Source organism: Alligator sinensis, unplaced genomic scaffold, assembly GCF_000455745.1.
Source record: "Alligator sinensis unplaced genomic scaffold, ASM45574v1 scaffold573_1, whole genome shotgun sequence".
Lineage (NCBI taxonomy): Eukaryota > Metazoa > Chordata > Crocodylia > Alligatoridae > Alligator > Alligator sinensis.
This window is the reverse complement of record NW_005841877.1, coordinates 2,793,906-2,818,725: the sequence shown is the minus strand read 5'-3', so window position 1 is coordinate 2,818,725 and position 24,820 is coordinate 2,793,906. Positions and strand designations below refer to the sequence as shown.

Here is a 24,820-nt window from a genome sequence, read left to right as displayed (position 1 = left end):
TAGCCTTATTAATTTCAATAATATATTGCTAACAGTCTTTCTGGCATAGACTGTTAAGATGATAAAGTCTCACTTTTGAAATCAGGATATATAAATAAAAGATTATCAAACTTATAAGAGAATCAAAAATCAAATGTGTACTTCACCTCTTCATTTCTATTAGAAGTTATCTCATCACAGGAAGAGACTTCAACTGTTTATATTTAAATTGATTTTACTTGAGTTAAAACATTATACTCCGTCACCTGTAACCTACATTTCCTCCAAGCTTGTCAATTTGCTCCTTCCAGTTTTGCAGTTTCCACTGACTCATTCAGAGATTCTGCTTTTAGATTCTTCCTGCCCATAATGAACTCTTAAGCTTTGCACTTTTGACTTCTGTGACTATCCCAGTTTAGAGTCATGCATGCTGCTAGTACTTTAGATAGCAGATGTTTAACCACTTACCCTGTGGTAAGTTAGTTCCATAAATGAACAGTTATCCACTGGTTCTTCTCTCTCTCTGAAGTCCTATGTCTTCTCTCAACTGACCCCTCTTCCTCTCCCAGATGTGTTCTTACTACCTTCCCAAAAGGAAAATATCTGCATATCCCTAGATGGTGGAGTTGTACTTGAGTAAAGTTTTTACAAGTGTCCAGTGCCAGCTGTACAGTGGGTGTCTTCCCACTAAAGAATATAATGGTAAACACATCATTTATACCAGAGCTCAATGGCACAATATAATGAAAGGTATAAAATCTGTATATCTACCTCTTAGGCATTGATGTCAACAAAAGGGCTACCAGGGTGCTGTGCAAGCATAAAATAAATAAAATAATGATCTAGTCAAACAAAAATGAAATTTTTCAGATGCAAGAACAGGACATTTCTTTCTTGCATCTGAGAAAGAAAATAGTCTAGAAACAAAAAGGAAAAAAAACAAACCAGTGAGTGCTCTAGTTAACATTTCTGATGCCTTCCTGAAAGAGAGAACTTTTTTGTTGAATAGGAAGGGATGAATCAGGAGAACTAGAGATAAAATTCCCCTGACCCCTGTGAGAGAATGGCTAATAAGGCCTACATGAGAGAACAATGGGGATGAGAAACTGCTTATCTGCAAACAGCACTTACCAATTCATAATACTAATATTCTATTATTTTGTAGAAAAGTTAGGGAGAGTATATACAAAGATGTATACCAAGGATCAACTTGCTTTGTGTCCCAGAAACACCAGTATATATATCCTTCAAGTAAATATGGTAACGTTTTCACAGTATTAAGACTGACATGATACAGAAACCTAATATAAAACTAGTTTGTTTAAGGCTTGGGTCTTGTGCTTGCCACAGTAAAAATAACACTCCCCCCCACCCCCAACTGATAAAAAGATTGCACACACAATAATATTCCATTCTGAAAACTACAGTGTTTGCAGAATTCACAGAAACAAACTCATCTTAGGTGAACGCAAACACTATTCTTCAGCACTTCTGCAGTAAAACTTACGAGAACCACAGGAGCTATGTTGCTTAGATAAAAGTCAGTGGTTACAATAAAGAGAAACAGCATAAGGAGTCAGTTAATGAGAAGTGCAAACCAAGCACAGACCACTGCTTATTCAAGCCAGAGAGAGGGGCTCCTTATGTTTTCAGCACAGGAAGAAAAGTTGTATTGTCCCCTCCATTTTAGTTCCTGGCTACCACCTATATATACAGGATAAAAATGTGGAAAGGATGAGATCTAAATGACATAAAAAAAGAAATTGTAGTTAGAGAACCAAGGTCCCAGTGAAGAGATACTCAAGCTAGCTCAAAGCAGTAATAGCTTGAGTGGAGTGCTGTGCTAAGGCAACAGGGGTGTAGGTTGTGTGATTCACCTTGTATTTCAGGCCTAGCAGAATTCCCCTCTGGTATGGCTGTATGCCTATTTTGCTAAGTAGGGTTGGGTATCTACCTTTCTGTCTTTGTTTCACTGTCAGCAGCATATAGAAGATTTATCCAAACCTTTATCTCAGATCACAGAACCATTGGTAACAGGGATGAAAATGACCTTGAGGCCATCTAATCCATCCAGTCACATAACAAGATCAACCATACCTGACAGATTTTGTCTAACCTGCTCTTAAAAACCACAATGCTAGAGATTCCACAGCCTCCCTAGATAGCTTATTCCAGTGCCTAACAACCTTTACAGTAAGAAAGATTTTTTTTTCTGATAACCAACGTAAAAAGTTCTTGTGATTTATTCCTGTTACTTTGGGAGTATCTACACATTGCCGTATTGTGATGTTGCTATGGTGCTGTGCTTTAGTATTTCATTTTGGAAATACTAAAGCACAACACAGTATGGGTGGTTATTGCGCTGTGTGCATGGGTAGATTTCACCACAATGTCCTCATAGCAGCATGCTATCTGGGGAGCACGTTGCTACAGCAATGTAGCTGGTGATCACATGTGTGATTGCTAAGTCACCATAGTACACTGTACAGCCCCATAGGGTGAGTTGTAAACATGCCTTGTGTCCTATCCCCAGTGGATATTGTAACAGGAGGGATGGCAGGGTCGCCGTGCTAGCCCTTGCCGCCTCCTCTACTGTGCCAAGTTTTGGACTTGCACCCTCCTATTCTCGCCCGCCACGACTTTGATGATAAGTGTTTTTGTAGGGAGGCTACCTCTCCTCCACTTGGCCACAGTTCTCCTGCTCCGGGTGTCCAGCATCTCTAGGCCTTGCGGGCCTTCTCTATACGCCACCCTTCTCACTAGGGCTCTTCCCTCTGCAAGGCTGCCCTTCTCACCGGGCTCTTCCTTGGAGCTGGGGTCTGTACCACTGAACTCTGTGTCCTCACTGGGGCTAGGGTCCTCACTCTACCGTGAGTCCCCTATGAGGCCTCCTCCATCCCCTTATAGCCTCACCCAAACCACCGGTGTAACATCAACACAAACTCAGTGTAATACATAACAACACAAACTCGAGCCTCCTGGCTATAACTCAAACATATGCCCTCTAGCTATAACAACCTTGCTCCACTCTGGTCAAGCTGTACTTGCCGTTAGGCTTCTCCTCGTATCCTAACTCCTGGAGCTCCTGCCCCTCTGGCTGCTGGCAGGGAACCACCTCTCTTCTCAACTCTCTCTCTCTCTCCTTCCTAAGAGCCAGGCCTTGCCCCTTAAAGCCAGCTGATCGCTGGCAGGGGTGGGTCGTTTGCTGCCTCCTGTTGCCCTGGCAACCCACACCTGATGAGCCTTCCTGGCTCTCGTTGTAGCAGGCACCTTAGTGTCCTGCTACACACCTCCCCGCTCAAGACTTCAACTCACCGAGGCGGTTTGCATTCTCGTCCCTCTGGCTTCCTTCGTCTTAATCCTTTGTAGTTCTTGTTTTGGCTCACCAACACTTTAAAAAAATGCATAGAAGCGGAGGTTTTAAGGCACCTCCTGCTCGCCTTTTCCCCAACGCGCACCATGTGGGATTTCCTGGGAGTTGCCCCGCCACGGGCATTCCCCCCACATTAGCCAACCTTGGTAAGCTGACCTCTCTGTTGGTTGAGCTCCTTGTCTTTTAGGGTCCACTATCTCTTCTTATGCCTCTCTCCTGAAGTAGTGGTGCTTGTCTTTCCTAATAGCCTCCCTGAAGGTCTTGAAGCCTTCCTCATATCTCCCACTGTCTTCTCAATGTTCTCTGAGCATTTTCTTCCTCCCAAAACTCGATCTTTCCTCGGCCGGTGGATTCTCCTTTAGGTCCTTTATAAATTTTTACATAAGCTACGCCTCCGACTTTTGCTTCAACAAGCTTTCTTAAAGTCCACCACTTGACGTTTCCTGGGATATTCTGCACATAAATCTGGGGTCTCCTCCCCCGACTGTCCCTCACTTTAGGTGGTAGTTCTCTTCCTCGTATCTCTATCTCCTTGGCCTCGCTTTCTCTTCTGGGTCCCACTGATCCCTTTTCCTTGGGGCTCATCTTTGGCTTATATCGCCTGACGCCTTGTCTCTCCTGCGTGCAGTCTTGGCAAATCTGATTATTGGTCTCTTTCCTTGAACTTGCCTGTTCATTCTTTCGTACTGTCCCTGCCTCTATCAGGGCTGCTTCCCCTAATGGCCTCTGATGGGGTACAGTAATTCCCCACCTAGCTCGAGGTTTATAGCATTCCCTCAGCTGTTGTCTTATATGGCTCATCTCCTCGGCATGACGCTCCAACCATTGGTCCCATCTTTTAATCTAGTCGTCTAGGAACGCTGGTAGAACTTCTCCTTCTAGGGCTGTAGACTTCGTCCCTACCAATCCCTTTTCTGGGTTGCTTCCCTCAAGTTGTCCTGGTTCGGCCTCCTCTCTCAGATCCTCTGGTCCTTGGTCTCCCTTAAAACTCACTTGTTCCGGTGTTTTCTTTCTTTCCAGCTGCACAGTTGCTAGTTGCACCTCCACTTCCCTCAAGGACCTTTTCGCTGCCTCGAGTTCCTGGTGCTGCTCTAGGCATTCTGACTTAGTCATGATCACACACTCCGCTAGTTTGGCTCCCAGCGCCTCCAGCCTCTTTTGCATTGCATCTGCAACCTTTTCCACTTGGGCCTTCTGTCCTGCGTCTGTCTGAGTTGCTATGCTTGTTGTCTCTGGCACCTCTGACTCCCCAGGATCTTGGCCTTTTGTGGCCATCTGCCTGTTTGCTACCTGAAGCATTTTCTTTTCTGCCTCCAAGGCTTGGACCTGCTGACTTAAGGCTTGCATTTGATGTAATGCCTGCTCCCTCTCATTGTTAGTCAATGCCTCTTTAGCTGCACCATCCTCCAGGAGGGTTTTAAGGTTTGTATCTGTTCTTCCAGATGGTCTTTTTCAGTCTCCACACTCTGTAGCTGGGACCGTAACCAATCCTTCTCTTTCGCTCCAGCCTCTAACTCCCTTTCAAAGGACAGGTTCCGCTCCTGCAATACATCATAATTGGCCATGTATTCTTTTACCTTTTCCATCTCCTGTGCGAGCACCTTTCCCTTTTCTTCGGTCAGAGCCTGATTTTCATGCAGGGTGTTCCACAGCATTTGAATTAGTTGTTCTGCACCCATATACTTCTGCTGCCATTTCTCCACCTCGTCCCGCAATTCTTGTACGCGATCTTCCTGACTGCGGACTTCTTTCTGAAGGACATCAATCACGCCTTTAGAGACCTCCAACCTCTGTAGTATATCCTTCTGTTCCCTCGCCTGGGTTGTGCAGGTTGTAATAGACTTCTCCCTCCAAGTTGCCATCTTCCTCTGCATCTTCTGCAGCTTCTCTTCCCTCACCCAGCTCTTTTGGGCCCCACTTGCAATAAGCTGCTCTAGGGCGCGAGTTCTCTCCGCTTCTGCCGCTATCATGCGCCTTATTTCTTTTGAGCCTCCTTCCTTTTTTCCTGCCTGGGCCCGCTGTTCTAACCCAGCAGCCCTTGCCTCCACTTGCTCTTTTTGAAAGTGGGCCACCTCCAGCTCCCACTCCAGCCGTTCCAATTTTTCCTCTAACTCATCTATTCGTAATAGCTTGGCAAAATTCTCCTGTCTCAGGCTCTCAATACCCTCTGCCATTGCCATCCTGGTCTCGCCTTCACTAGTCAGGCCCTCCAGCTTCCCAGTACCGTCCCCGGGCAGTGCCTTCCTACTTTGCCCTCTTTTCGCTTTGTGTAGCCGCTGTCTTCTTACAGCCCCCTCTCCGTCCTTATTTTAGCCCTCTGGTTTGTCTTTCTGTGCACGGCTTTACGGTTTCCCGGCCAATGCACCACTGTAACAGGAGGGACGGCAGGGTCGCCGTGCTAGCCCTTGCCGCCTCTTCTACTGTGCCAAGCTTCGGATTTGCACCCTCCTATTCTCGCCCGCCACGACTTTGATGATGTGTTTTTGTAGGGAGGCTACCTCTCCTCCACTTGGCCACAGTTCTCCTGCTCCGGGTGTCCGGCGTGTCTAGCCCTTGCAGGCCTTCTCTGTACGACTGCCCTTCTCACTAGGGCCTTCTCTGTACGACTGCCCTTCTCAACCAGGCTCTTCCCTCTGCAAGGCTGCCCTTCTCACCAGGCTCTTCCCTCTGCAAGGCTGCCCTTCTCACCAGGCTCTTCCCTCTGCAAGGCTGCCCTTCTCACCAGGCTCTTCCCTCTGCAAGGCTGCCCTTCTCACCAGGCTCTTCCCTCTGCAAGGCTGCCCTTCTCACCAGGCTCTTCCCTCTGCAAGGCTGCCCTTCTCACCAGGCTCTTCCCTCTGCAAGGCTGCCCTTCTCACCAGGCTCTTCCCTCTGCAAGGCTGCCCTTCTCACCAGGCTCTTCCCTCTGCAAGGCTGCCCTTCTCACCAGGCTCTTCCCTCTGCAAGGCTGCCCTTCTCACCAGGCTCTTCCCTGCAGTGCTGCCCCCTCGCCAGGCTCTTCTTTGGAGCTGGGGTCTGTACCACCGAACTCCATGCCCTCACTGGGGCTGGGGTCCTCACTCTACCATGAGTCCCCTATGAGGCCTCCTCCATCCCCTTATAGCCTCACCCAAACCACCGATGTAACATCAACACAAACTCAGTGTAATACATAACAACACAAACTCGAGCCTCCTGGCTATAACTCAAACATACGCCCTCTGGCTATAACAACCTTGCTCCACTCTGGTCAAGCTGTACTTGCTGTTAGGCTTCTCCTCGCATCCTAACTCCAGGAGCTCCTGCCCCTCTGGCTGCTGGCAGGGAACCGCCTCTCTTCTCAACTCTCTCTCTCCTTCTTAAGAGCCAGGCCTTGCCCCTTATAGCTAGCTGATCGCTGGCAGGTGTGGGTCGTTTGCTGCCTCCTGTTGCCCTGGCAACTCACATCTGATGAGCCTTCCTGGCTCTCGTAGTAGCAGGCACATTAGTGTCCTGCTACAGATATGAATGACAGTTTATGACCTTCCTCTTTGCATCTTTTACATATTTGAAGATGGTTTTCCCTTAGTCTTTTCTTAGGCAGATAAATAAATGGTTTCCAATTTACTGCTATAAACAGGAAACCACAAAATATCCGATATATATGTTTTAATATCAGCTTGATGTAGATCAGTACATCAATACCTAAATACTGAATTATTAATATGTTGTTGAACATCCAATACTTAATGCCTTATGTTTGTGGTCAAGAGGTGTTAAGAAAACACATTATCCAATAAGTTGGTTTGCACTCATTTAATTCTTTGATTTTTTTCCTCACAACTTACAAACAACAAACTTTTCTTTTGTTAAATAAACGTTTCTGGAGCATAACCCCATGGTAAGGTGTGGTTTTTATTTTAAATTCGATGGCAGTCCAAATTCCATTACCAAGACTCAAGGGATGCATGCAATTTTTAGGCATCTAAGTCATTATATTTCATGTTATATAATGGACTGAATTGCAACTACACAGCTACTGTTTCACGCTCTAAGACTTTGTCTCCCACAGTATCAGTTTGGAAATTATTCAGTCCTGCCTGCCTTAGGGAGGTCCCTAAATCCAATTATCCTTTAGATGCACAAAACATAACATAATCCCCCGCAAAATAGGAAAAATCCAAAATCATGACCATGATTTAATACATGGCTGTGCATCTATCCAGCCTAACTTCTGCCCAGAAACTACATGGTTAGGGACTTGACTTGACTGCCACTGATGCGCCACACTGCACTAGAAAAACCTATCCATCAGTTTTGTAGGAGTGAATACGTTGATGTTAAGGCTGGGTCACTGAGCAGCCAAGAAGGCAAGTATCTTAGTTACAGAAGGAGAACATGCAAAAAGAGAGTGACACTGTACCTCAGAGAGTGAATACTGTCATCGCAGGAGTATGAGCCCTTGCTTCTTCTGGGTTTGGACACATACACTTGGAACTGTTTCAAAAGGGGAGCGGCTGATTTGGTGTGCACAGCAGCTGTAATGTTCCAACAGTTGTGTAAAGACACACTGAAATCATGATGGAAGTACAAGGTGCAGTAGCTCCTTTAATGTTGTTCAGTTCACCAGGCGATCGCCCCCCACCAACCTCAGCCCCAGCAGCCCCCTGTTCACAGCTGATCAGCTAGGAGGCAAAAATGGTGGCATATTTAAAATCATGGTTTTTGCCTCCTGGCCAATCAGCAGCAAGTGGCAGGACCCCACTGTCAATCGGGGGCAGGGGGAGCATACAGCAAAATGGGCAAGATTAAAAGAGCCACTGCACAGTGTACTTTCACTATGATTTTGGTAGGTCCCTAGTTGTGTGTTGTTGATACACACGTAGCAAAACTGCTCCAACATTAACCCTGGATGAAATACTGTTAAAGTTGGAGATATTTTGCTACATTTGTACCATTTTCAGCTTGTGTATACAAAGGTGGCCATGTAGAGAGGCCTCTCTACCTGGCCTTTTTTGACCTCATGAAAGCCTTCGATTCGATCAACTGAAAAGCACTGTGGAGGATCCTTCTAAAAGTACAGATGCCCACTGAAATTCATCACCTTTCTTTGCCTTCTCCATGAGAGTATGCAAGCGGTTCTCAGTACAGATCACTTTGGTTTAAGATGGGAAGTAAGCCAGGCTGCATCATCACTCCAACACTCTTCTTGATATCCCTTGCAATGTTACATCTGCCCGTGAACAGTGGCCAGACCCAGATTCTCTCTATTTTAGGGCAATACCCTCCTCCCTGGTCCACATAAGCTACCTTCCCTTGGCTTGTTCTCTTCCTTGCATGATTCTTTCCTTTTGGCTGGATCATCTTCATGAGGAAGGGAATGGAAGGTAAGTTGGCTCTATATCTTGGTTAGTAGGGCATTTTACTAGAATAAGTACTAGAATTTAAACCTTGAATCCTAACCCTGAATGGAAATGGAGTTTTGTATTCAAATGACTGTTTGGGACAAAAATATACTTTTTGTAACAATCAAAAACAATTTTTGAAAATTGTGACCTTGCAAAATTTTCTTTTGCTTTTCCAGTGGGAAAACTGAATCATCTCCCAGATCCACAACTGTATTCTCAGCAATGTTAAAACAGAATAATTAATTTCCAAGATTCATTAAATATTTAACAGTTGGATATGTTGTTAATATAAGGAGGTCTAAGATCATTGTGAAGAGTATATGTGTGAGTATGAACTTCATGGATCTGGCAAAAGTATTTCTTCCGGTAACTGCTGGAGGTGGAAGTGAAAGCTGTCCGAGGCACTCAACTGTGTTATTAACCATGCTTTAAGCAATATGAAGTAATAAGGAATCCAGGAAATCTGTTCTTTTATTCTAGTCTTTCTACGCTTTTCGGACTATAAATTAATGCAACCAGTCACTAAACAAAGTTTCTATATGATTATTATATTACGGACTTTTCAATGCAGGATCTTACTTTCCTAGATCTAGATGAATGATTGTATTGTCTATATTTTCCTCACTTTTTTGTTTTTTTTGTTTTTTTGACATACTGAGATATAATCTCTTTGGTAATAGTACAGTATTCTGGAAAAAACTTTCTGTAAACATTATTTCAAGTATCCCACTATCCCAAGTATTCCATTTTTAATGCTATGCCTCTCCCAGGCATGGCATCATTGGAGATAATCTTTAGTAAAATGACACGCCTTACTCAAAGGAGCAGCAACAGGAATAAAATATAGAGAATGTTTGTGCTAATTACACAAGTATCTAATGATATCAGATTAGACGGGTATCTAATGATATCAGATTATATTCTTCAAGAAAAAAAAATGCTTTGAATGTCTTCCATTAAATTTAGTACAATAAAATAAATTAATATTTACCAGGAAGAAGCTTCCTTTTGTCATAACCCAAAGGTATGATTTTGTGTGTGCTTCGGCACCAGAATTATCCCCGCCAAATTACAGCTTCATTGCACGGTGGAGTTTTCTACTGCAGAGGAAAGCTCTGGTGCAGGGACGAGTTTCCCGCCTAGTTGCAGCTTCTTTTGCAGGGTACATTGCTCAAGTTGCAAGAGAAATGCACGGTGCAAAAGAGTTCCCACCACCCGCATGCAAATTGGTTCCCCGCTATTGGCTAGTTCTAAATTATTCCCACGTGGCAGCTAACGATTGGCCTGTTAGCCGTATAAGAGGCTTGAGCGGTTTCCGCCCAAGCCGAAGAGGACTCCACATCCATCTCGTGGGGACTCTGGGTACACGGCAGGGAAATAAAGACCCCTGTGTGAGATTCAGAGGAGCTTGGCGACCTGATCCATCGCCCACCTCTTCCTGTCTTCGAGCGATAAAAATTATAAGACGTATCTACGAGTCTGATTTTGGTGGTGCGCTCACCCAGAGCATCCGGAGCTCTGTTTCCGTGGAGCCTAGCAAACTCCACGTGACCGTTCGTGTTGTCTTTGTCTGTAACCACAACTCAAGCAAGTTTTCCAGCCTGCACCGCAACCATCTCCGGTGTAAGTAAACAATCTTTAAATCTACCGCTACGAGTCTGTGCCTAATTCTAGCTTGTCGCGTGCCTCTCTCCGACCCCGCGTGCCCGGGCTGCTGGCCACAGCCCGCGTGCAGCACGAAAAAGGGCCCGGCTCACGCCCGGCCCGCACACCTTTAAAAAGACAAATGAATAAACACAATTTGTATTCAAATGAGCTTTACCATTGCTTATACACTGGAAAAGTTAAATCATACAGTCTCTTAATCTTTCCCCATGACAAAGAATGAAGCATTTAAAATCCTTACCATTTGCCTTTTTCATTTAAGAACTGCTGAACTGCATATCCAAACTGTTCATTTGAATGACCAGAAAATATTTTTGCTCCTGGGAGCCCAACATTGTATGCTTCACAGCAGTTCTGAAGAATGTCTGTTAAAGTTAAACAGAATGATTAATATTACTGTGAATAGCAATTAAAGAAAGAATTTTGATCCCACTAAAATAAGTTCTCTCTGTGCCAAGTCATCTTGATACATCAGTTTTAAAAAGTGGCCTTTGACACAAACAATAAAAAGCAGTATTTCTCCCACCCTTACTCAACAGTGCCCATCTATCCACACACGATAAAAAATGTCTTTCCACATGAGAACTTGGATATACCTAATACTATAGGCAGAGACTCCTGAATCATTAGTGAATTGCTTAACAAAAGTTTCAGTATCATCAATGCAAGTGTTTTAAGTGAAGACATACTTTAATTAAAGACATTCAAGAAAAATAATTTAATATACTTTCTTTCAATTCTCCATTACTCTGGGACAAATGGTAGACTTCCAAAATAGGCCTTCCCAGTGACCTGCTGATGCACACTAGAATGGAAATCCACCATGGAAAATAAGTATTTTAAACTGTGTGTATCCTGGTGGCTGCTCACTATTTAATGTTGCATTTGAAATATTAGAATATCATCAAATTAATCTAATCCTTTATCATAAAATGTCTACGGCTTCAAGCAGAGGCATAACTAGTATTGCCATCCCCACCATGTCAAAAAGCATGTGACAAATGCTTAAAAATCAGGAGATTTGGAATGTAAATCGTGAGGTGCTATTTTGAAGTGTGTGTGTACACCCTAGCAGGATGCAGGATACTGTGGGTCGGGAGCGAGGGGCAGCAGCAGAGCAGGGAGGGCTGTGGCTTGGGAGTGAGGGGCAGACACACACAGACAGTTGTCCCCAGCTCTGTTGCATGACTTGCCCTGGACCCAAGGCCTCATTCACCCCACCCCCTGCTCCACTCCCTCCTTCACTATGGGGACCTCAATCTGCCCCCCCTCCTCCCCGCCCCTTCCCCTCCACTGATTTACCAGCTTGGTGCTCTCTACATGTAACAGAAGAAAAAATCCTGAGATCTGATCTATCAGGAGATCATGAATCAGGATTAATTTGACTTAGAAATTAGAAGTCTTGTGATTTTTTTCATTAGAGTTGGCATTACTGTGTAACCTGCACGTTTTGCAGCCTGGACAAAACCTTGCCACAGATCAGAAGGCAAGGGATCAGTCTTAGTTAAAGTCAATGCCTGCTGCTGCTGCTCCAGTGCAAACTCCCTAAGGGGTTGCCATTCTGGAATCCCACCTTGGTCAGCATCCAGGGCTGGTGCTTTACTTGTCCACCCCTAGTTATGCTACTGGCTTCAAGCCATTTTATTTTCACAGTAAGTGTTCTGTTTTCTATTTAGACAGAAATCAAAGAGAATTTTAAAACAGAAATCTATGTGATAACTGGTTTTTGGCACATAACCAGCATTTTGCACCTCCAAAGCTACCTAAATATTAACTGCTTAAGCCTCACACCATTCCTATTATAGATGAAATCAGAGGCTGAAAACAGAAGTTAGCTTTGTGCTTTTGTGAACATTTTTGTGGTGAAACAAAGGCCAAGCAAACAGACATCTATGCACCTTCTTGCACCACAAATACCCCAAATTAGTTACCACAACATAGGTGGTACAAATTTATGCCACTTTTTTGTGACAGACTTCTGTTCACTTTATGGAGGAAGAATGCAGGCAGCCCTGAGCTGCCCATATTCTCCAGCAGGGGTGGGCAAAACATGGCCCAGGGGCCAGATCCAGCCCGTGAGGCCATTCTATCCAGCCTGCAGGGACCTTAAAATATTTTTAAAAATAAAAATGTATCTGTCCTTGGTTCCTGTAAAAAATGACAGGAACCAGGGGCAGAAGGACCCAGAGGAATCCTCAGCGGGCTCCTGCAACAGCAGGGCCTGCCCAGCCCTGCCCCACCAGCTGGAAGCTCCAGCAGGGGCTTCTGGCCTGGGACCACATGGCTGCCCCAGAGTGGGAAACTCAGGTAAGAGCGGGGGGCGGGGGAGGCAGGGGCAGGGAAGGAGCTGGTGCAGGGGAAAAGCGGCCCTTCTCCCACCCCATGGCTGGCTCTCCCTGCTGTAGTTGCTCACAGCCCATACAGGGCTGTCCTAAACAGGCAAAGGCAGCCCCACGTGAGCTGCAAGCAGCTGCAGCATGGGGCACTGGCCACGGGGTGGGCGAGGGGCCACTATCCCCTCCCCCACTCAGCACCAGGTTGTAGCCCGGCTCCAGGCAGCAGCAGCAAACACTGCCCAGTGCAGCAAGCGGGGGGAGGGGATGGGGAAACACAGCTGCTGCCGCCACGGCACAGCCCTGACAAGTGAGCCTGGAGCCACGCGGGACCCAGGCTGGCAGCACAAGTGGGTTATAAGCTGGTGCTGAGCATGGGAAAAGCAGCCACTTGCCTGCCCCGTGCCCAGCACCCCGCACTGCAGCTGCTCGCAGCCTGCATAGGGCTGCCTCTGCTTGCCCAGGACAGCCCCGCATGGGCTGCGAGCAGCTGCAGCAGGGTACAAGGGCCACAGGGCGGGCAAGGGGCCGCTTTTCCCCATGCTCCGCACCAGCTCGTTCCCTGCTGGTTGGGGCTGTACCACAGGGCTGGGGGGCACTGGGAGCGAGCGCGGGCGCGGGCACACGGGCCGAACCGGGAGGCACAGGGCCTGCACTGGTGTCCCAGGGCCAGGGCCAGTGCCAGCAGGGCCCAGAGCAGGGCAGCAGGAGTACAGGGGTCCCAGCTGGCAGGGGCTCTATGGAGCCGAGCCAGCTCCCCCACTCTCCCTGCTGCTGCAGCCCAGCCTGGCTCTACAGACCCCTGCCAGCCTGCGCTCTGTTCTGGGCCGCACCAGTGCTGGCCTTGAGACATTAGTCACAAGACATTGTGACACTGGTCCCAAGATGGTGACCAGGGGGCGGGGCACCTGTCAAGGGGCGGGGCTACCCATGTGGCCCTCGACAGCTTGCCAAAACTAGGGAAGTGGCCCTCCGCCCGAAATAATTGCCTGCCCCTGCTCTCTAGCCATCCTGGGCAGATGGTTCTAGGGCTTCAGGGGCCTGATCCCATTGGGTCGGCAAATTACTATCCATTTAATTTGGTGACATCTATTTATAGCCAGACAGTCATAAACTGAGTTATCTATCCAAGCCAACTTAAGTCAGTGGTAAGGCCAGGATTAGACTGCAGATCCTTGTTTCTACTCCTACGCTCAGTGCAAAAGACAATGCTGCCCCTTTCTACAATGAATAGAAAAATATATAGTACCCATATACCTGGACACTACAGAGCTATTTTAATAAGTTCAAAAATCAACAATAAATGTGTGCAATGCTCTCACTGGTGGGCAAAACAGAAAACAGCTTAGTTGAAAAATCAAGGAAACCTCTGGGTTTCATGGGTTGTTGGTTGCACCTGTGTTGGTCTAGGACATGGGCAGGCAACGTTCTTTGGGTAGATATGATATCTTTTATTAGTCCAGCTAAATAGATGGAAAAAATATTCTTAATAAAATGTATCACATCTACCCAAAGTACCTTGTCTGTAGTTTCATAGCAAGAAGGAAAAGAGATGCTTAGAGCTGTTCAGAGACATGGAGGGGCAGACCTCGATGTAAGCCCTTACCTGGAAGTAAGGTTAAGAATATTACAGTTTAGCAGCTGGAATGTGTCTGGTGACCCAGTAAACCTGACTTGCAAGCAATCTTAAGGAAAGGGATTCCTTAAAGAAGTTGGGGGCAAGGGGCAGGAACCCTTAATGTTCAAAGAGGGACAGGAGGCTGTCTTCTCACTGCACAGGACATTAAGAGTTCCTGTCCCTTGCTCCCAAGCAACAAATTGTTTTATGCATAATCCCTTCCTTAATTCTTTTTCCCTGTTGATGAGATGAGCTGCTATTAATCCCACCATTGCTGGAACTGACACCCTCATTTTTTTATTTTATTTTATTTTTTTTTTAACATCAGCGATTTTAAGGTCCTCTCTCTTAGGGATAATATCTTAAGAGTTATTCGAAGTGGAATCCTTTCAGGATTTCTCTTAGTATTTGGCATCTTTTAAAAATCTTTGCATAAGAATGAAGATCAGAGTTCCAGGCATTCGTTTTTGTTGGCAGGCGAGTAGTTAATTTACCTGATCTTTTGAAAGTCCCAAGACTAAGACTTGCTTTGAAATAGAAATTAGAAGGGGCTTAATGAACCTGAATACACTTAATGAAAATATACACTATACTTGGTGTGTGATATTTAAGTCAAGCCAGCAGGCACAATATTAACTTGAAATAAAATTTAAATAAAGTCCAATAAATAGCATGCTACATTAGGAAATAAAACACAGTTTGCACATTTCTTTTCTTTTGGTCATGAACTCAGAACAGGAAGTCATATATTAGTTAAACCAAAACCAGCAGATTATCTTGCTGCTTGCTATGAGTAATGTCATTAAGAAGAATTGTTAAAAATGAAAGCATTTCCTGTGTCATTAAGCACAGGGCTGGTATTGTGGAGGAGACAGGACGTGAACAGCCATAATATTCTATATACTTTCCAGAGTGATCACAGGTCTCTCACCAGCATTTAAAAATATATTTTAAAAGATACTTTATGTGGAAAAATTGGATTACCGTAAAGCTGGTGTCAATCATAATGCTGTTTTATACTCCTGACACTTTATCTCAACCACCTCTTTAAAATAGATCCTGTTTATTTTAATATTATCATCAGTCAAAACCCATAAATAATTTATAAGTCCATCAGCTAACATTTCGTTCAGGATTCTTGTTATGGACTAAAGGAACTGATATCCTTAGAAACTAAAAGTTTCCTATAACATCAGTACATATTCTAATTTCCCTCGTGCCAACTACATGCCTTCCCCTATGGAGGAAGAATACTTCTACTGGTTGAATACTGTAAATGAAGAAATATCCAAACTATCTGATTATAGACAAAATATTGGAAAAGAGTTCTAGAAATACATAGAGCTCATTTAATTTTATGATCCAAATTCCAGCATAGATGGGAAAAGATTGTGTTTGATTTTAGTAGGCTTTCTGTCATTCTCTTACTACAGTGTCAGACTTGGTTGTGTTACAGAAAAATTCTCAACACTGCTGACATTTCTGTGCAGCAAAATGTCACTTATAAACAATTTGTATTCTTCCCCACTGTAGTAGACTGTTATTGGATATACCAGTGATATATTTTAAATTCACCTTTATTAACTTGCTGTGCTTCCCCAGTTTTCAGAACAAGCAATAATATTAAAGATTTGAGTCCAAAATATACAAAGTTCTACTACGGTTTAAGTATGGGAAGAGAGAAAGACACTACTCCTCTAACCCCTGCATAAGAAATAAGGATATGAAGCCCAATGCACTCAGTAAATAGGCTGTGCATCTACTCAAGCTTAGACTGGAAGCAACTGATCCATGCTCACTGATCCATGCTAAATAGACTCACTGGGAGTGACTATTAAAATTAACCAACTTGCCTTTGCCATGTGATGCTCAAATATAGAAATAGTAGCCACTGAAATATTAAATATGGAGAATTAATTGAAAGTATGTAATATTAAAGATTTGAGTCCAAAATATACAAAGTTCTACTACGGTTTAAGTATGGGAAGAGAGAAAGACACTACTCCTCTAACCCCTGCATAAGAAATAAGGATATGAAGCCCAATGCACTCAGTAAATAGGCTGTGCATCTACTCAAGCTTAGACTGGAAGCAACTGATCCATGCTCACTGATCCATGCTAAATAGACTCACTGGGAGTGACTATTAAAATTAACCAACTTGCCTTTGCCATGTGATGCTCAAATATAGAAATAGTAGCCACTGAAATATTAAATATGGAGAATTAATTGAAAGTATTGTTAAATCAATCTAATTAAAAAAAAAAAAAACAGATAGCAAAAGGTATGTTTAAACTGCTCTATAGTGCATGCTGCTGTCAGTTAACAGGAGGCAGGACTTAGCTCACTCCAGCTGATCTATGATCTTCAGCACCCTCTCCTAAAGCATCTGCTCTATGTTACTCATAACAGCATACTGAACAAGGTGGTGAGCACTAGTCTGATTTGGTGTGGTAATGTTCCTATGTTATACCTAATTTCCTAGCCAAATTCCAACTTTGGTCACTATATTCTGTCTGTTCTTTGGCCACTTTAAATTGGAATTCTTCACTTTCTGGTCTGAAATTGTTGTGTGCTGTTGCTGTGACACTGGCTTCACTTCAGTGTGATTCTAAATGCAGAATCCTTGGAAGAGCTTTCCTAAGGACAAGCATTGGTACAGCAATGGGTTACACACACTGCCTCAGATATCAGTGCATTGCTATTGGACTGTGGAAATTTCTGTGATACTGGCTGAGGGCATGCCTCCTAGGCTAAACAAGTTACCCCTCACTTTTCAAAGCTGCTGTGTCTAATTTTTACCTTCCTTCCAGACAGGCAGTCTGACTTAGCAGGAAGTGACCTTGAAGATAGTAACTCTGTCCATGCAACTGCCGTACCTCATACCCACTAGTACGTCATGATACCAACATTGGGATAGGTTCAATCCTGATGAACTGTACAATGTTGGTAGCCTAAAACACGAGCACTGGCAAATGGGCCACACTGGTAATTGGTGTTTCACACACTGATTTCTAATAGGCATTATATTTTTTTGGTTTTATATTCACTTTATTAAAATTGTAATTGCTTTAGGCTTGGTAAGCTGTTTCTCTTTTCTGCAAAGCTGAATAGTATACAAAACTTTTTCCTGAACCAAATGTATTTGCCATACAGATCCATGTTCACATATAGTAGTTACATCATAGGAGTACACAGATTTTTCCCTGCTGTGTGTATCCATCTAAATACAGTACTCTGAAAAATAAATTCAGGCATTGGTAGCTAAAAAAAGTAAAAATGTCAACTGTGCTTCAGGCCTATTTTAAGCCCATGACAGAATAAGAGCCTTTCTTATGCATTTATAGGATGCTAATCCTTGCAGTGTCTAGGGGCATTTGTAGACAACATGAGGATTTAAATTAAAGTCATGGTTTTTTAAAAGCACCGCTTCAATTTAGGGCAAAGTAAACCCCCGTGTCGTGTACACCCATTTCCTTACCTGCCTCTCCAGGGGCAGGGAAGGGAGAGTGAGCTGCCAGGAGTGTCCCCTAAGCTGCAGGGGAGAGGGAGTGGGGAGCTGGTGCTTCCCTCCATGGCAGTGGTGCCCCCCGCAGGCAGCACCCATAGGCAGGAACCTAACTCGGGGGGGTCCTGGGGGGCACTGCAGTTGCAGAGGGAAGCACTGGGCACCATGCAGCTCAGGCAGGCAGGCAGGCTTCAGGGAAGAAAGAAGAAGAAAAAAAAAGAGATCAGGTTCACTGCTTTTTTTTTCCCCCCTCCTTCCTGGGCTGCTGCTGGGGCTATCTGCGCAGCTTCTGAGCCGCACGGAGCCCAGTGATTACCTCCGCAGCTGTAAGATAGCAAACTAAAACTCCTCACCGGTGGTTTAGTTTGCTGTGCCCCAAAGTCACTTAAGGCACATTACAGTGCCAAAGTTGCTACAGCAGCTGGAATTAACACACAGTATGCTGCTGAATTTGCAAACTTGTGTGAACAGCAACACCATTAAAGTGGTGCAAAAGAGCATTTAACCTGCTTTAAGGTGTCCTCTAGAAATGCCATAGGTTTTAAGTATTGTACATTCTAGCATGGAAATATTCCATAGCTGCTGTTGCCTTTGGGCACCTGACTTCCAGAACCCATGATTCTCCTGATACTAAAGCCTGCCCACCTAGCTGGATTTTACAAGCCTCCTTTGACAGAATTTTACTCTCATTTAAGTGACTGTAAGAAAAGTATAGCCAGGCAATCAAATCTTCCCTTTCTGAGTTTCTGTTTGTAAATACCACCTTATTTAGAGGGGGAAAAATCAACTTCTACTCTAGCTTTGCTTCAACAGGACTCCAGTAGTTGATCAGATGAATCCTTACTAAATACTCTCCATCAGCATTCTAAAGACACAACCCTCTTCTTGTATTTACAAAGTGAAAATTGGGAAAAGTATCAGCTTCCTTAAACTCATTCTAGCATTCTTTGCACTGTCTGCAGCAGTACTTTAAACAAGGTTCACAGGAATCTGGAGCTACCTAAAATCTACTGAACATAACAGCTATAAAAGGGACATCCCTTTAAAAAAAAAAAAAAAAATACGTAGACAAAAAAAAAAGAAAAAAAAAAAGACATCTGGAGGGGTAAAATTCAAATTTTTAAATTAAAATTTCAGTGTCTGTTTAGGACGTGTCATCCTGAGTATCAATCTATTCAAATGTAGCAGGAGCAGGCAAAATATGGTCCGTGGGCTGGAATGTGGCCCATGGCGCCCCCCAAACAAGTTGCACCCCACCCAGCCCTTCCACCCACAAGGGTAGGAGCGAGATGCCCATGTGTACACACCCTGCTAATCTAGACCTTTGTGGTGGCTTATGCAACTCATTTTAAAACTTTGCTCATTTCCAAAAGAAAGTTATATGTTAGAAACTATCGAGATTCTGTAGACTAGATTCTGTGCTAGGTTACAACAGTAAAGAACAACATTGAGTATTTTTGCAGTGTCCTGTTTATAATCAATTTTATACAAACTGTGGGTCAAATGTTGGGAAGGTTTGGTGAAGTGTTAAAAGATCCTTTCTATTTTACTAGTCTATGCCATTAGTGTCAGGTTGGAAGATTTATTTAACTCATATTTTTCCTAGTTGCTAGAGATGACTTGCTTTTTTAGTGATATTTTACATTTCGGCCAACATGCTGCCTAGCTTGGTCACAGAACAGATGAATGAGCAGCTCTTCATCTAAAGTTAACAAAAATTAACAATTTATTGTACATACAAGGACTGACTCCGCTGATTTTAACAGTAATTCTATAGGACTGATAGTTTCCTGTATGTTTTGGTAACAAAAAGGGAAAGTATTCAACTGCATTCAATTTAATTATCCTGGCATTTTTCCATCATTAACTTTGGTGGGAATAAATTACTTTTGAGGAAAGCCTACACAAATTGCATTTAACTCAACTGACTTGGAAACTTTCTCCTCTCCCTTCTGATGCCTCTCCAGTCTTATGTGACTATTGTGTTTCTTAAGTGACATCACAGAGGTATTAAGAAAACTGCAGAGCTAACAAAATATATAACTCTGTAGGCTTACAATATGCCTTTATTTAGATTAGCAGCTCCAAAAATAACAATTAAAATTAAAAGCAATTCCATGTGCTTCCCTATGATAAAAAATGACTTCTCATCCAACACTTTCACTCTAGTTTTAACTGGTGATCTCTCTTCCTAAGTAGTAAGAGCAGCAAGACAAGGTTCCTTGGGTGAATCTGATATCTTTTATTAGACCAACCCAAATAGTTGGAAAATAGTTATTAAGCAAGTTTTCGGGTTCAAAAACCCTTCGTCAGGCTAAGGAAGTTTCAGCAGTTGGTATGTGCTCTTCCTGGATGGAATGAAAAGTAAAGAAGAGCACACACCAGCTGCTGAAACTTCCTTAGCCTGACAAAGTTTTTGAACCCGAAAGCTTGCTTAATAACTATTTTCCAGCTATTTGGGTTGGTCTAATAAAAGATATCAGATTCACCCAAGGAACTTTGTCTGCCTATGTCCTTAGACCAACATGGCTACAACCTACACCCCTAAGAGCAGCAAGGCTTTTGTAAAGACAGTAAAAGGGGAAAATATAGATCATTACAGAGAATCCAATATGATTTTTATTACTATACCATATTTTATTGCATTTAAATATCAGAGCTTGAAAAAAATGTATCCTTATTTAAAATTATCTTTAAGATGTGATAAATAAAGAGAAATATATTTTAAAAGAACTAGAACCAATGTAAACAAAATGTTTTCCATGGAGGTCCCTGTGCAGGTCTTGCTGTGTATGAAGGCAGGATATGAGGAGTGCACCAAGAGGAGATTGGAACTTTCTGACCAAAGCTGTGATGGAATTCCTTCTTTACTGCCACAGGAAGATTGCACAACACCCCATGGTGAAAAATGGGGGAACTATCTAAATTCGATAAAGCATGGATGGATCTAGGAACATGCCACTTAAGTCAGCCTTTCCCCATGTTGTAGTCTCTGGTGTGGGGTGCTGGATACGCTCGATGGAAAGCTGCTTTACTACCACTGCAACTTCAGCTTGGAAAGGATTCCTTTCCTTGTCTCTCCCCATAGCTTTCATGTACCTCACAAGAATAGGCAGGATGTATCAAAAACTAGCAGGATGATATCCTTAGAGAGGCTTGCAACTAGCAAACCAAGAGAGGCTTGGTCTGACATCTGGTACCATGTAAGCTAGTACAGCTTGCTGTTGGCAACTAAACCACCACCTCGACTTGGGCTAGCTGAAGTGAGGAGGAAGTGTAGACACCCAGCAGGACTAAAAACAAGATCTGTCAAAGGGTGGGTGAGCTCCCTGTGAGACAATGTCCATCCATACTTGGAGAGGAGATGGGAGCCACCAGGCCACTTTGTCCAAAGAATCACCAATGATGCACAGCATCTAAGGTGCCCCAATGATCACAGCAGCCTCAGGACTGACTTGACTTGATGCCTGGAGAGCATAGGCAGAAAGTGGTTGATTTGTCATGAGAACTGAGACTCGAGTATATTCAATATAATATTCAGGTGAGTTGTTGTTATTTAAAAGTTTGCTTTCCACTAGCACCAATGTGCTAAGTAATGTCCAGAAAATTTATAAAGATATGGTTCCTACCCCAAGATCTTATAAATTAAAATCTTTACAAAACTGTAAGAAAACAGCATTGCTCCTGTATCCTGCAAGTGTTGGCATGCTCAAGTGAAAGAGTACATATTACAATACAAACACTTGACACACTAGTGGACATGCTCAAAACATTTTATGCTCGAAACACTACTGGCAGTAATGAAACCAATACAGCAATTACTTGCCTACCTCTTTCCTCATTATCAATCCAACATCTCTCTGTTCATTTGCTATAGAAGAAAATTACTGAAAGCTACTGTATCTAGAACAGGGGTGGGCAAAATACAACCCGCGGGCTGCATCCAACCCGCAGGCCATTCTATCTGGCCTGCAGGGTTCCTAAATTTTTATTTTCAAAAAATTTTTTTTTATCTGTCCTTGGTTCCTGTCAAAAATTACAGGAACCAGGGGCAGTAGGACCCAGAGGAATCCTTGGCAGGCTCCTGAAACAGCCCCACCCCACCAGGGGCTTCTGGCCTGGGACCACATGGCTGCCCCAGAGTGGGAACCACAGATAAGGGCAGGGGGAGGGGGGCGAAGGCAGGGAAGGAGCTGGTGCGGAGCATGGGGAAAGGCGGCCCTTCCCCCACCCCGTGGCTGGCGCTCTCTGCTGCAGCTGCTTGCAGCCCATGCAGGGTTGTCCTGAGCAGGCAAAGGCAGCCTCACGTGGGCTGAGAGTAGCTGCAGTGTGGGGCGTTGGCCACGGGGAAGGTATGGGGCCGCCTCCCCCCCCCCCGTGCTCAGCACCAGCCTGTAGCCTGGCCCCACGCCGGCTCCAGGCTCGCCCAATTGGGGCTGCGCCATGGTGGGAGCAGCTGTGGCACCCCAGCTTGCCACGTTGGGCAGCGTTTGCTTCTGCTGCCTGCCCGGAGCTTGCTCTGTGGTAGGTTGCGGTAAGGCTGCCACCACTGACTCTGGGTTGCCCAGTCCATGAGTTCTGGGTGGGCAGCAGTAGCAAACACTGCCCTTTGTGGCAAGCCGGGGGGGGGGCCACAGCTCCTGCCGCTGCGGCGCACCCCAACGGGCAAGCTCGGAGCTGCGCAGGACCCAAGCTGACAGCATGGCTGAGTTACAAACTGCTGCTGAGCACAGGAAAAGAGGCCCCTCTCCCGCCCCGTGCCCAGCGCCCCATGCTGCAGCTGCTCGCAGCCCAAGTGGGGCTGCCTGTGCCTGCTCAGGACAGCCCCACGTGGGCTGCGAGTGGCTGCAGCAGAGAGCACGGACCAAGGGGCAGGCAAAGGGCCATTTTTCCCCATGCTCTGCACCAGCTGGGGGTCGGGGCTGTACCGTGGGGCTGGGGGGTACTGGGAGTGAGCGGGTGCGAGAGCACAGGGCCTGCGCTTGTGTCCCAGGGCCAGTGCCAGCAGGGCCCAGAGCAGGACAGGTGTCGGGCTGGCAGGGGCTCTATGGAGCCGGGTCAGCTCCCCCCTCTTCCTGCTGGTGCGGCCCAGCCTGGCTCCACAGACCCCTGCCAGCCTACACCCTGCTCTGGGCCACACGTGTGCTGGCCCTGGGACATTCGTCCCAAGACATTGGGACACTGGTCCCAAGATGGTGACCAGGGGGCAGGGCACCTGTCAAGGGGTAGGGCTACCCATGCAGCTCTCGACAGCTTGCCAAAACTGGGTAAGCAGCCCTCCGCCCAAAATAACTGCCCACCCCTGATCTAGAATAAGGGCAGTTTCTGATGAAATTCACAAACATCAGAGCTGATAGGGACTTATAATGCTCTTAAGCACATGCACAGGAATCTGGCAAGTCTAAGTATTCCTGGTGAGACCTCTAGCCACAACATGGTGGAAAAGTTCTATCTTTGTAAATAATGCCAGTGTAAAATTTTGAGCGGACAGCTTACATTTTTTAAATATTTCCTGGGAAAATATTTTGCTGTCAAGAAACCAGATCAGTCTCTGTTGCTTTAGAAGTGCAAAGTCCATTGTAATAATTGCTGAAATCAGCTTCTGCTAGACAGGTTCAGAACTGCTCTCAGGGCATTAGTTTTATTGCACATAGTAAGCTGGTATTTGTCACATCTCAAAATGAGAGAGAGAAGAGATCTTGGCCAAAGATTCAAAAGAGAAAATGCTAGTAGCAAGCCTACTAAAGAACCTTATCGTTAGCAACATTGCAGGTTTTGCTGTCTGTTTATTGTTTAATCTGAGGGGAGTCAAACATATGGCCTGCAGAACTGTTTTCTCCAGCCCGTAGAGCTCACAGTGGGCCTGGGATGGATGGTGGTGGGACCTGCCCGGAATCTGGGGTTATGGGACTTCAATTGGGGATAACTTTTGACAGCAAGAAAATGAGCAATATCTGTGCTGACACAGCACTACTTGCCCCACTGCCACTTGTGCTGCTGCCACTTGCTCCATCTCTGCCACTCGTCTGACCGCTGTGTAATTCAGATCCAGCCTACAAGGAGCCTTACAGTCCAGATCAAGCCCAGGACAGGGTGATTTTGACATCCTTGGTTTAGCCTTTTTTAACAAAAGAAGTGAACAAGGAGGCATAATTTTGTTTAACTAAAAGGTGAATTTGCAATATTTTATCTTCACTGGACTTTGCTCACGTAACTTTCAACTATTCAGATGTCAGGTCTATCTAAATATCAAATATAGTCAAATTTTTGTCCTTTTTAGTGGGTCCACTTAAATAAGTCATCTGGCTATTTAAGGAATGTTTCAAAATGAATAGCTATCTGAATCTTAATATGCAAAATGTCAACCAAACCTGGATTTATTATCCAAAAATTTAGCTCAGGTCTATATAGCACAAATGGGGCTGGACAGATCGCCATGGACAAGCCAGCTGGGATCCCTTGTTGTGGGCAAAGCATAAGCCACATACCTGGCCCTACTGAAGGAAGATGCCTATAATTACAAAAAGGTTTAGGCTGCAATATTACACCGGCTGGAGCTCACACCCAAGCATCATCAGAAATTATTCTAAGCCCAGAAGGGAAAAGAAAAATTGTAAACCCAGGAACCTCATGCGACTTTTAAAGGACCTGTTAGATAAGTGGGTACCTCCAGAAAAGGTGGATCAGGCATCCTTGGTGGAAAAAATTTTATTAGAACAATTCATAAAAGATTTAGATGACAAGACACAACTATGGGTATGGCGGTACTTACCATACCAACTATGGGTTTGGTGGTATATTCAGTTTTGTGAATATGAGGATTGCCAATCACAAGGGTAAGATGCGTGTAGGATTCATGTCAGAATTGGATGGGCAAATGATTGTGGGGCGAGACTGGCCACCCCTATATGAAGTGTTAGCAGAAGTCCAGAGAGATGAATTTCGACAGAAAGGTTGGCCCTGCATCGAGGCCTGGATAG

General features: G+C 44.7%; 2 protein-coding genes across 2 annotated transcripts in view; both read right to left on the bottom strand.

Annotated features, from left to right (window-relative positions):
* The window catches only part of ITGA2 (integrin subunit alpha 2), a 105,127-nt gene that overhangs the window by 79,281 nt on the left and 1,026 nt on the right, over positions 1-24,820 (bottom strand). The window contains exon 2 of the mRNA XM_014527898.2: positions 10,625-10,748. Coding sequence (XP_014383384.1) covers positions 10,625-10,748 — 124 coding nt within the window. The remainder of the gene's footprint in view (positions 1-10,624; positions 10,749-24,820) is intronic.
* On the bottom strand, positions 2,963-6,005 carry LOC112549172 (nuclear mitotic apparatus protein 1-like). Its single transcript, XM_025196133.1, is given in 2 exon segments — positions 2,963-4,776; positions 4,779-6,005. Coding segments are annotated over 2 exon segments (1,335 nt in total). The 5' UTR covers positions 5,533-6,005; the 3' UTR covers positions 2,963-4,195.